Consider the following 12,850-nt stretch of genomic DNA (forward strand, 5'->3'; position numbering starts at 1 on the left):
GAGACGTCAAGATGCTACCAGTGCCTTTGTAACTGATTACGGTACTACACGGGGGAGCAGCCGCCGCGTGTGTCCATGGCCGCCCCACTTCTCATCCTACTCATCAGTTTTGGTCCAGAATATTATTCTGCTTCCATTGTCATTGTCTGAGGCATTCACCACAGATGCTGTGAACGTTTCAACATTCGCCCCAATGCCCACATTGGCTGAGCACCCATTCCACAAGGTGAAAGGGTGCTATAACCTTGTATGTAATAGGACACTGGTGCTCTACACTTTGAATATTGTGCCAACGGGCTTGGCCACGAACAGAGGCTACCTGCAGTGGGCCACATGATTTGTGCACAAGGCACGGCATCCGCCACGCCATCTACCAGAGCCCTCCTCTTTACAAGCTCAGTGCAACAGGCACTCACCCTCATATTACGTTCATACTTATTGTCAGCAACTGCTTGTACCAGTACCTGGATTGTTTCTATGTTTGTGCCTATGTTGTCAATTATTGTTCACTTGCATGTGGAAAAAGAATAACTTTGGTTCATTGTGTGCATGCTGCTATTTGTGTCTTTCAGTACAAAACACTTAAAACACACTTCTTTGCAATGAACACTTTGTTCCTACTAGTAGTCAGATTATTATTACACATGACATCAGAAAATGAAATTATGCAAAATAAACTCATTTTGTGATGCTTTTATCACCAAAATCAGCAACTACACTTAGAGCAAATATTGCTGAACTCAAACATTTGAGAAGATTTATAGCACATGATTTCCAATTCAGGTTCTGGTTAATATGCACATCCAGGAAATTTGAACAGTTTTAAATATTTTCTTACACCAGGCTACATTGTTATTGATGATTACCATAATCAATCTTGCCTTGTAGAGAATTATTATTATTGTTCAGTGCACTTAACATCAGGGTTATCAGTGCCCTTCCAAATACTATATCAGATAAATGTCCTCAATGTAAATAAAATGCAGAAATACCAAAAGCCAGAGAAGATCACATTTATTAGCAGACACAGCCATTCTTAACAGTCCAAAGTTAACACTGTCTGTATCACAAGACAATACTGTTAAAATATTATTACCAGACCGGAAAAGTCATGGTAAAGTAAGTCCATAAATGGTGGTTGGCTGATCACTTACAGAGACCACCATTTTCTGCAAATCCAAAAATATCCTGCATATTGCCTTAGGTAGAAGGTCAGACAAATTAAAAAATCTTAAAACTTGTGCCATATTCATCCCATTGTCACTGAAAATTAAAGGGAGGGCTGCCAATAAGCCAGCTTCAGTACTTCTCATGATATAAACTACACTCAGTTAAAATGTGGCAAACTGTAATCAGTATGCCACACGCATTACATCCGAGAAGGAAGCCACACATCAGGGAGAGCTGTGTGCTGTTCAAATATATGTTATTGGACTTCATCACTTCTAACTGGCTGTGAGGAGATGTGATATGACCTTTTAGTCCCTTTTGTTGATCTCAACATGTTATCCATAGCACCTTGCCACTCTTCCTCCCATAGATGCATTATGGACCTTCTTAGCAGTGACATTACAGCACAAAGAGGGATAGGATATTGGACTACATTTGGTAGGGTGCAGGCCCCATTGGCTGCAGTATCATCTAAGTCGTTCCCAGGTGACCAGGTATAAAGCGAAATGACACCTCCTTACCCTGTCCATCTACTGGATACAGTGCTGGATGGTGTACAGAGCAATGAGTGATTTTGAATGGATCAGGGATTTCAACCCCTGATCACATCACATCAAATCCACAGATTTTAGAGTAGCATATACTTCAGCATGAAGTACATTAAACTCACTGGGCTGAGAGATTCTGAGGACAGGACACGATTGGCAGAAATGACATTACAACTAGTAGTGTGCTGCTGTTTGGACACATCAGTATAAACTACCTTAAAATTACATTGTGCTCATTTAAAATTGTAATAAAAATATGTTCTTAGAAACATAGTCGGGAGCGAATAGTTTACTGCAGTTTTGTCGAGTCTAAAATTATACTGGGTTTCAACAACATCCAGGGCAGTGCTTAGCTACAGTCGTGCGTCTGTATGTTTATTCATGATAGACCTAGAGTCATTAATTGCCACTTTGCTTATATAGCAGTGATTTTTGTAAAATTTAAAGGTTGCACACACATTAATAGTTCCAGAAAAAGCCAGTGATGTCGGAAGCAACTTTAGCTCGAATTTTTAAATATGATGGTTGCACTGAGTCACCACAGAGCGTGCAACCATGTCTAGACGAGAGTGTATGAAACTCATAAATTTGCAGCAAGGATGATCTGTCTGCACCAAACACTTCGTGATGCCAAGTGCTGTAAGGGCTCTTATTTTCAATTCCCTTAAATCTGAGAGCAAAGTCAGTATTATGTCAACTATGAGACACAGCAACCTCACCGAGTCAATAAAACAGTACCCTACAACTTCAGATGCGAGTTAAAAATAGAATGATCACAATTAAACTTTAATATACACAGTTTCTCAGGGGAGAAATTAAAACCTGCTGTAGCAGACCATTCTTCTAATTTCTTTAGTGTCAACTGTAATCGATGAGAAGATAATGTGGGGCTAGAAGTGAAACAGCAAATGCAAAAATCATTCACAAACAAGGATCACTTCACAGGACTCCTCAATTCGAACAAAGACATGTTTAACAAGCTTCCTGAGGAATAGCTTTAACTTGAGAGCTCTTTCGAAGACAGCATTCCTGATTCTATCCCTACATTAAATTTCGACAAGAAAGGACCACAGAAAGATGTGAAGATGACCTACGAAATCCCCATTTGTATAACTAACAGATGACACTTGTGTCCACACTGTACAGAACTGAATGATCTGTGTTTTTTTTCTAAATTAAGTGACAAAACATTTACTGTGGATCAATCAATAATACTTTTGAACATTTCGTTTATTACTTGTTGTGTTGCTGAAGCTTAATTATGATGCTTCCGTCACTAGCAACAGGCACTATTTCTTATTTAACAGTGTAAAATAGGCCACTTGTATACAGCAAGAACAAGAATGGTCCCAGAGTTGAACCCTGCGGATAGTCAGAAGTTATTTACCCCCATTTGGAAGACTCATCAGAGTTGCATGATCTATCTAACATGCACCTTGCTTCCTGTAGTTAAACATGAAGTGATATTGCACAGCCAAATGCCTAAGACAGAGCAGAAAGAAATCAGTACAAAAGACTTGCAGGAAGGCTGCTTCTCAGAGAATCAGACTTATTACTCCGTGTACTGAACTGTTTGTTGTTGAAGATTTACTTCATAAGATGGCCCATGCATAGCCCAGCACTGCCATCTTGAAGAATTAAATCGTCATCTTTGTCACTAGTGTAAGGTATTCCTTTCACAGATGGTAGCAATTACTGGCTTATAACCAATTAAAACACTGTTGTTATCAAGTTCAGTATTAGATTAGACATTCTCTAGTAGAGATTAGTTTTCCATGGAATTGCAGCCCAATACACATACCAACAATATCTCTGTAAACAGCTACTCCTCTACTGAGCATCAGAGTGGTATGTCCATGATACAGTCTCTTTTTCAAACAGACAAAATTCATGAAGCCTTCTGTATTCACAGATTCATGTTCTTGTGTTACATTTATCAACTGTTATTGTATTTGTTGTATGTAACTGATTATACTATATTTTTCCCAATTAAGAGTGGAAATCACTCAATTCTTTGAAAAACGTTGAAAGTGCATTTTGTTGCTGTCTCGAATAGGATCAATTATAAAACTTTTATCATAGTGAAAAGGTCATTAACATGCAAGGGGCAATCCATATTGATTTACACTCACTAACAACTCCTATGCCTTGACAGACACATCCTCTTTCTCAACATAGCCTCCATTAAACTGCACACACTTGCACCACCAATGTGGTAATTTATGTACGCCCTTCTCAAAGCACACACAATTTTGGAGTCTCTCTCTCTCTCTCTCTCTCTCTCTCTCTCTCTCTCTCTCTCTCTCTCTCTCTCTCTCTGCAGGACAGGTGCTCACGGTTCTTGGACATATGCGAAATGTCTGGGCAAAGGGTTTTTTTTTTTTTTTTTTTTTTTTTTTTACAGACCCATATAGTTGGTAATTGGAAGCGACCAAGTCAGGAGAATACAGTGGATGGCAATACCTGGAACCCCATGTAAGCAGTAGTAGCTGTGGTTGTCTGAATATTATAGGGACAACAGCTGTCATTCTGCAACAGCAATCCTTTGCTCAGTCTCCTGGATGTTTGTTTTGAATTGCATGGTGCAACCTCAGAAGTGTCTCTACATATGTCATGCTGTGATAGTGGTCCCTGGTTCCAGCCAGTGAATGAGGAGGATTCCACCTGTGTCCCAAAAGACTGATAGGGATTTAGTCTCTGCCTCATGGTAGCGGAGCCAAGTATCATTGTGTCACGTGTTTGGACATGAAATGTACTAGATCATAGCTATGGTGTTGAAGGAGATTGCTGCATATGTCCTTGCGTTGTTGTGTGTGTGCTGCATTCAGGGATTTAGGCACCCACCTGGCAGACACCTTCCCAAGATTAAGGTGTTTGTGAACTATGTGGTGCTGAGTGCTTCTGGTAAGTCCTGTGGCCAACTCCAGTTCTGTAAATGTGATGCACTTATTCAACTGAATAGGCTTTTCCATTCATGAAATGTTGACTGGTGTTACCACAGTCTCTTTCCTCCCAGAACTGATTCCTTTCTCCGTTGATGGGCAGTCACTTTTCCATCCATCCACCCAGCTGCTCAGTTTTTCGGGACAGGGCACTCTGTCCACACACTGCCATCAATTGCCTGTGAACTTCCACTGTTAACACCCTCCTTCCACAGAAAGCATGTATGCCGCACCATGTTGGTGGGAATAAATAAAATGTAAATCAATATGGGATCCCAATCGTATATAAGGAATACGAGAGGATCCAAAACTGAACCCTATGGCACGCCATCCGTAATTTCTCCCCATGCAGGAATTACTTTTTCTCTTTCCAACACTGTCTGAGTTGCTCAGAAACCTCTCTGCAAGCTGTTTCTTGAGTGTTATCCAAAGCATTATAAACTGATTTCATTAAGTTTAAGCTTTTTTGAGACAGAATCATGATTTACACCTTCAGACCAGTCTTGTCACTTACATTTTTGTTAATCATTTTCAGCGACTGTTCTTGAAGAATGCCAATGTGAAGAAATGAATAGCACACTGTTGTGTTAAAAATTGTTTTTTAGCACAACTGGTATGCTATTTCTTCATATCAGAAATCTTGTTGTTCCATTCACACTGACACATATAATTCCTTTGTTTCTTTGGATCACATTCAAATTTCATAAAATGGTTTTTGAAAAGTTGCTAGTGGTTCTACCCCATACCAGAGCAAAAATTGCAGTCACATTACACTCCAGAGAGATCAGATCATGTTCAATGGGGTTGCAGCCCTATGCTGTCCTCAGATTAGGGCTGAAATGCCGAGGAGGTGGAAGCAGTGTCAAATGTTGTCAAGAAGGTCATCCTGTTGCTCATTACACTGCACTCTGTCATTTTTGACAGCAAAATGTGTGAGAATCAATGCCCCAAGGTAAGAGGTGGTTTCACTGATGCTCTTTATGCCACCCCTGAGGCCTTTTCATGTCGATTCTGAGCAGTGTTGTGTCTGAAATTTTTCCCTCGGCCACCTATACAAAAACTGCATGAATTCGATGCTGGCTGTCATGGTTCTGACCTCTATCATAGAGACAGTAAAAGAAGGGTGAAACATGGGTAGGACAGGGTGTGACAACCTACCTATTGTGTGACACATCCACTGTGGCATTTGGCAGAATTTTGGTGCAATTCGGTGCCGCTGTGACACCATTAACCCACCTTAAAGCTTACATGAACTTCTGAGCTGTGGCTTTTTTTGCCACATTTGTTGACACCTTGCTGTTTAAAGCGTCACTGAGCCCGAGTGTAAGGATTTCAAAAAAGTGATCCTTTAATTTTGTTGCACAGTATATACAGAAAATAACATCGGTCCCTATCATACTTCCCTTGGGCACCCCTGATGATACTCTGATGAACACACACTGCCAAGGACAACATACTGTGTTCCGTTAGTTAAGAAGTCTTCGAGCTACAGACATATCTGGAACCTACTCCATATGCTCATACCTTCATTAACAGTCTGTAGAATGGCACCATGTCAAACGCTTTTTGGAAATATAGGAATATGGAATCCGCCTGTTGCTCTTCATCAGTGGTTTGCAATCATACAGTATATCATATACTCTATCTTCTCATATTTTGCTTCTGACTTTGGCATTTATCACTGCACCATTGTTTCAGAATAAAATTATCGTAGTTGCATAAGTAGGAAATTTATTTTGTTTTACCAGTTTCAGCATATTACTCTGTTATCTTCAGAAACATACTACTGGTTTAACAGATGTCAGTATCTGCTTTACAGAAGCATAATTTCATGATGTGATGAATACTGCACATACTGTATGTGACTATTATAAACACAGATGATAGTGTGCAGTGAATGACTGAAATTTCTGTCCATACTTTACTATGTATAAGAGACAGTCAAATGAAAATGAGACATATGGAAAAAGTAAGTAAACTGTTATTATTTCAAAAGTAATTTCTTTAACTTTTAATAGATGTTAGACACTATGGTCAATGCCTTCATGGAAAAATGTTTGCAGTTGCCTGCAGAACAATGATTGTACCAAGGTGTGCACTTCATCTGAAACACTGCACGGAGGATGTGTAAGGGCTTCCCAGTGAAACTTCTGCACCATACTCTAAACAACCTTGGCAATACGTCGTTCTTCCCACATGTTGCACAGGCTTTTAACTACACTGCATATTCTTGGCTGTGAATCACTTAAACATCCTCTATACAGCCCTGTTCTCTCTTCCATGCCATTTCCATAGTTTTGGAGCCCTGTAGAAAGACTTTCATGGCTGTTGACTTGCTTTGAAAGAGGTGCATGCCTGGGTACAATCATGGTTCTTAAGAAACTGCAAACATTTTTCCATGAAAGTGCTGACCGTCTAGAATGTGTTGACAATTATGGTGATTACTTTTGAAACAATAAACAATTTACTTACTTTTTTCCATCTGTCTCATTTTCATTTGACTGCTGCTTAATTATCACATACACTTTGTATTTTTTCAGCATATCATGGCATTCTGCCTCTGAAGAATATATTTATATCTGCTACTATATAAAAAACCCGTAGAAATGTTCTGAATGTAACCATATGTACAAATTAATTTGCCATATGAACGTAAAATGAGTTGTTCCACATCATTACAATTTATTGTGCAAAATGATCCACGGAACATGAAACTAACTGACTAACCAACCAACTAATATCAAGCCATTGAAGATGACCAATTAATCTGTTGAAGCCAGTAAAGCAAAAGAAATTTCCTAACTGTACAACTGATGACTGAACTTGATTCTAACATACATACCACAGTTGCTGAGAAAATAACAGTTCACAGTAACTTGCTCTCTGTCCCACTTTTGAAATTACTTTCAAGTTTAATGTTTCAATACACTGTTAAGACTTATTTTTACTCAGTTGTATTTTTCACTAGACTTTTTTTTTTCAGAAATGGTACAATGTGGGCTTAGCACCCAATTCCTACAATAGGTCTCTATAAACCCCTTTAACACTTCTGAACACATTTTCATTCCCTCTCCCTTCACACTACCCAAATCACTGTTTGTGTTACAAACAATTTTTTTTCAGGTTTGTACTTTTTCACAATCTGCAAAAGATGCAGAGTTAAAATTTGAGAAGTTTCACCTGCAAGGATGAAAATTCAAAGCCAACTGAATTCCCTCCTTATGACTGAAATATCTTACTACAATCTGAACAAGTTTTACTCCACTTATATTTGAGCTCTCCATCATTACTGTTACATAATTAATGTTTTTGAAGGAATGAATGCAACACCTCACCAAATATAAATGGAGAAGTAATGTTAACAATAACTGCCTCAGGTTTGGTTCCAACAAATGAAAATTTTGACTCTCATAACTTTTTAAACAAGTTTTTATGTGCAGTTTGGCGTTTTGCTATCAAATTTATGTCTACGAGTGTGGTATGAAAATGTAGTCTCTCTAGCAGTACACTCGTCATCACAGTTCCCATTCTTGACTTAAAAAAAAACTTGTCTGGTGCAGTAGTAGTATTAACAGCACACCTATAATTAGCTGTTTTCATATGGTCCTTAATATCACCCTTTCCTTTATGTGCATCAGAAATCTCTTCAGTACATAGTGTGCAATAAACATCTTCATTGTTACTGTCATTACACTATTTAAAAAATTTATATATCTGTTGCAAGTTAACACTGAACACACACTTCCTTTTGCCCATTGCTTAATACGAGACAAAAAACGAATAGAGATAAAAATGATCAAAAATATTTAAACAAGTTACTTCACTTATGAAAACACACACATTGCCCCTGTTGTGTTGCCAAATAACTAACAGTTAGCATAAAATTGTGGCAGAAATGGAGGCCACATCTCCCCACCAACATCAGCACATGCTCTATGGCTGGATGAGTGGAACAGCCATAAGAGAATGTTTAAAAACACATGTTGAACATATAGGGCTAAAATTTAAAAAAGAAATCCTCCTCAGTCATAGAATTCTCAAATCCTGGACACTTTTGCAACCCCAGACAGCACTAAAAAAAACCAGGCCAGTCTGGGCTAATCCCAGATGTATGGTAACCATATTCCAGACTCGGCAGACCAAAAATCCTTATCTTCTTTCTGTTTCACTTCACTAACCCCTACTGCATCTAGATTGAGTCCTTCCACTTCATCTTACAGTTTTCTAGCTTTCCTATCAGAGTCAGATTTCTAACATTCCACACTCCTGCTTGTACCCTTTTGTTGTTTTTCAGTCTTTTGCTCATTGTCATCTCCCTTTGGTAGTCTCCTCCCAGAATGGAGACTAGAGATACTGCCACACTTTTCCATTTACAAGCACCATGTTCTGTGGATACACAATTACTGTCTATAATGGAGTGGTTTCATTTGTACTTAGTGTGTTTGTAATGCTCAGATACCAATAAGCCAAGTTGGTTATCTCAGCTGCCTTTTCACTCTGACAACACTAACTGCTTTCCAAGTCTCAAATATATAAATGACTGCTATGTACATAAGAAGCAAACAGATTGCAGTGCAACTGGTTTGAGTGTGTGTGTGTGTGTGTGTGTGTGTGTGTGTGTGTGTGTGTGTGTGTGTTGTCTACAGCACTACTGTGGCAGTTACATGCTCAGCTTTCCATGTTAATCATTTCTTTTATCCAAGAAGTTGCTGCTGTCTTTACTTGATAGATATAGAGTAAGCAGTCAGCAGTAGGCGAGAGTCTTTTCAGTGATACATCTACACAAAAAGTGTGGTTATTTTAATACTTTCATCTGCATCTGCTATCCTCAGTTTCTTACATTCCTTTGATAATTAATTGCAAGTAGTTAATAGTTCCATAGGAAAGTATCTGCTATAACTTAGCATTCAACTTTTGGTTGTTCTGAACTAATGTACCCTCACGGGTCAAAAGACAAAAATTTCAGAAATTAAAGTAATAGACAGATGGCGGTTTTGTGGACCCTAATCATTCGCCTTTAATTTTCTAAAATTAAAGTTTTTGTTCAATCTTTGAGTGAATCAAGCATTCCAGGGATATAAAACTTTTATATGCATTAGTCGTTGTCATATACTTTTGATAATATACAAGCAAGGGAATGATGTTTGTCATACAAAAAATAATTAAATAACTTTAGTTGTGTTTGCTGACAACTGATTTTCTTATAATTGTTTCTATATTGCGTGTACCTACAATAAGCATCCAGTTAAAATACATTTATATTGCATCTAATCATTAATCATGAAATGCCTTTAAGACTGCTGCCATTGCAATTAGGAGGGGAATGGCCATTCATATTTGCATATAAAGATTATTTAATGAAGCTTCTTCCAAACGCACCTATTCTATCGACGATTCATATGACCAATAAATCACCAACCATATTACATTGCACTGTGATATTTACTGTATAAGTCTGGGAACCAGTTAGTATTTGCTGGAATGTCCGAGACGTTTTTCTCGACTATTTCACCCCACATTTCCCACCTATGCACATTCGCGTATGACAGCATTCAATTATGTGGAAGGATGCTGAAGTTCGCTCACAGTAACACGTTTGGCTTCCCATAACTGAAGAAATTGCCTAAAATCTATGTAGTTAACGTTATGTGTGGGCAAAGTTTTTTCAAGATGTATTTACATAGTCATTCATCTACCTGGGGAGAATTAGTTAGTTCAATGTGTTTACCGCCTTTTGACAGTTAACATGATCGAACTGGCAGCATAAATTTTTATGCTTAGAAAAATTTTAAGAATCACGAACATGACATCCTTCCCTTGACCTTTACAGCGTCTAATATGAAAGAAATCACTCTAAGATATTAATTTGGGAGGTGTGCAGCAATATCAAATACTGTTTGGTGACTGTATAATCGTGTCCATCCACATACAGTTGCACCCATTCGCTAGATTTCATTGCTGTTAATGAATACGAAGATGTAGTTTCTACGTTTACCTTCTCACGCGGCTCATCGTTCTTGTTCGGACTCGTTCACTTCCACACGGAACACCAATATCTAAGCATTGTAATCTGCACTGTCAGCCTGACATACGAACAGCCCCTCCCTCCAGATTTGTAAACAGCAGACCAAAATAAAATTCATGCGCACTTGCGTTCAGCTACTGGAGCTTACTTCGGATGACAGTGCCGAACGATTACGAAGGCAAGCGAAGCTCCGAGGGACAGATGACGTAAACTGCAGTTGCAGTCGCCAAGAAAACTTAATATGACTTGACGTGAGTGATTGATTATTGCGTGATGCTACCGAGATACTGATTTGACAGTACAGCTCACAGAAGATAACAGCTTGACTTTACTTTTATTAATAACGGCTAATCTTTCTGACCGAGATGATAGCGTAATTAAAAGTGCGAAGTCATTTGTACCGAATTTACAGTCATAACAATCTGCTGCTAATGCTAATGACTAAATAGCGACCGAGCGAGGTGGTGCAGTGGTTAGCACACTGTACTCGCATTAGGGACGACGACGACGACGACGACGGTTTAAACCTGCGTCCGGCTATCGTGATTTTGGTTTTCCGTGATTTCCCTAAATTGCTTCAGGCAAATGCCGGGATGGTTCGGTTACTTTAAAAATGTCCGGCCGCCTACCTTCCCCATCCTTCCCTAACCCGATGGGGCCGATGACCTCGCTGTTTGGTCCCCTCCCCCGAATTAACCAACCAAGTAAATAGCGCCCACTGTTGTTTGTATATGTTTATCTTTTATCCATCCGTAAGCATTTCCATGTCGTCCTTTCGTATATGTGTTCATTATAATTGGTATTCGGCATCGGTATGACAAGATATACTCAGGAAGATGCAACTGTTTGAACCATCTTTCTGTGGTATTTCTGAAGGCATTAAAGGTCACAACTGCTTACTTATTGCGCGTATCACTGCAAACGAACTTAACCTATTGTTTGCCCTCTGCTAATTTACTAACGATTAACAATGCCTCTACGACAAAGAGGAATATGTTTCTTCAAGAATGACTAAACAAAACAAATTATGTTAAGGGATAGATGAACAAAACACATCTTTTGTCTTCTGAAAAGCAGTCATTTTCCATTCGCCAGCAAAGACTTTCCGACAGACATGTGGCTTCATGTCCCATGGATCATTTGCACGATAAATCGTAACGGTGTGGAATATTCATTCTACAAATTATTTTATAAATGTAGCTACGTGCTGAGCACTTTCAAGTGTTCCTTTTTTTTAAAAAAATATTCGTGATATGCATACATTGTGTGGAGGTGGATACTTCGTGCCAGTAGTAACCATTTCTCTCGGGCATGGGTGTGTGTGTTTGTCCTTGGGATAATTTAGGTTAAGTAGTGTGTAAGCTTAGGGACTGATGACCTTAGCAGCTAAGTCACATAAGATTTCACACACATTTGAACTTTTTTTTTTTTAAGTAACCATTTCTCTTCCCATTAAGGAGCAGGGGTAAGCTGCTGCCTGTATAACCTGTTCCGTGCACCAACCCGTTTTAGCTATTTTTCTTAGTGCCTACGCGAGATATGCCACAGAAGCAGTATGACTGTTGCAATCTTCATCGAGTACCACCCATTTAACGTTACCCAACAAGATTTCGCGAGACAGACAAGATGGAACGGAGAGCGACACGTTTGACTTCGGGATCGTTTATTGTCAGTGCGAGAACGTCACGGAGATGCTCAAGACGCTAGAAGTCCAACACAGAGAGGTTTACTATTGAAATTCCTTGGGAGTATGTTTCGGGAAGAACTGGACAACAATTGCTTCCTCCCACAAACTTCTCGCGAAATGACAACTGCAAAATTCGATAAATTAGAGCTAATACAGTGGTCTACCGACAGTCACTGTTTACACGCACCATTTACAAACGGAACAGCGCAGTCCATGCAGTCCATGACTGCGTGCATGCAGTCCATGACTGCAGCGCCTGAGACCGCTCGGCTAATCCCGCGCGGCACTCAGTGTCAGGTGGCTTGTCGAGTAGAGATGTACACTCCTGGAAATTGAAATAAGAACACCGTGAATTCATTGTCCCAGGAAGGGGAAACTTTATTGACACATTCCTGGGGTCAGATACATCACATGATCACACTGACAGAACCACAGGCACATAGACACAGGCAACAGAGCATGCACAATGTCGGCACTA

General features: G+C 39.3%; 1 protein-coding gene across 2 annotated transcripts in view; it reads right to left on the reverse strand.

Annotated features, from left to right (window-relative positions):
- Nucleotides 1-10,851, reverse strand: part of LOC124723139 (sulfide:quinone oxidoreductase, mitochondrial) — an 89,826-nt gene extending 78,975 nt beyond the window's left edge. The window contains exon 1 of one of the 2 annotated variants that reach the window (XM_047248328.1): nucleotides 10,656-10,851. Coding sequence is in view for 1 of the 2 variants with exons in the window: in XM_047248327.1 (XP_047104283.1) it covers nucleotides 10,656-10,672 (17 nt within the window). In the remaining variant the exon portion in view is untranslated. The remainder of the gene's footprint in view (nucleotides 1-10,655) is intronic. The other variant, XM_047248327.1, reaches the window with a different exon arrangement.
- Between the last annotated feature and the right edge of the window lie 1,999 nt (nucleotides 10,852-12,850).

Source organism: Schistocerca piceifrons, chromosome X, assembly GCF_021461385.2.
Source record: "Schistocerca piceifrons isolate TAMUIC-IGC-003096 chromosome X, iqSchPice1.1, whole genome shotgun sequence".
Lineage (NCBI taxonomy): Eukaryota > Metazoa > Arthropoda > Insecta > Orthoptera > Acrididae > Schistocerca > Schistocerca piceifrons.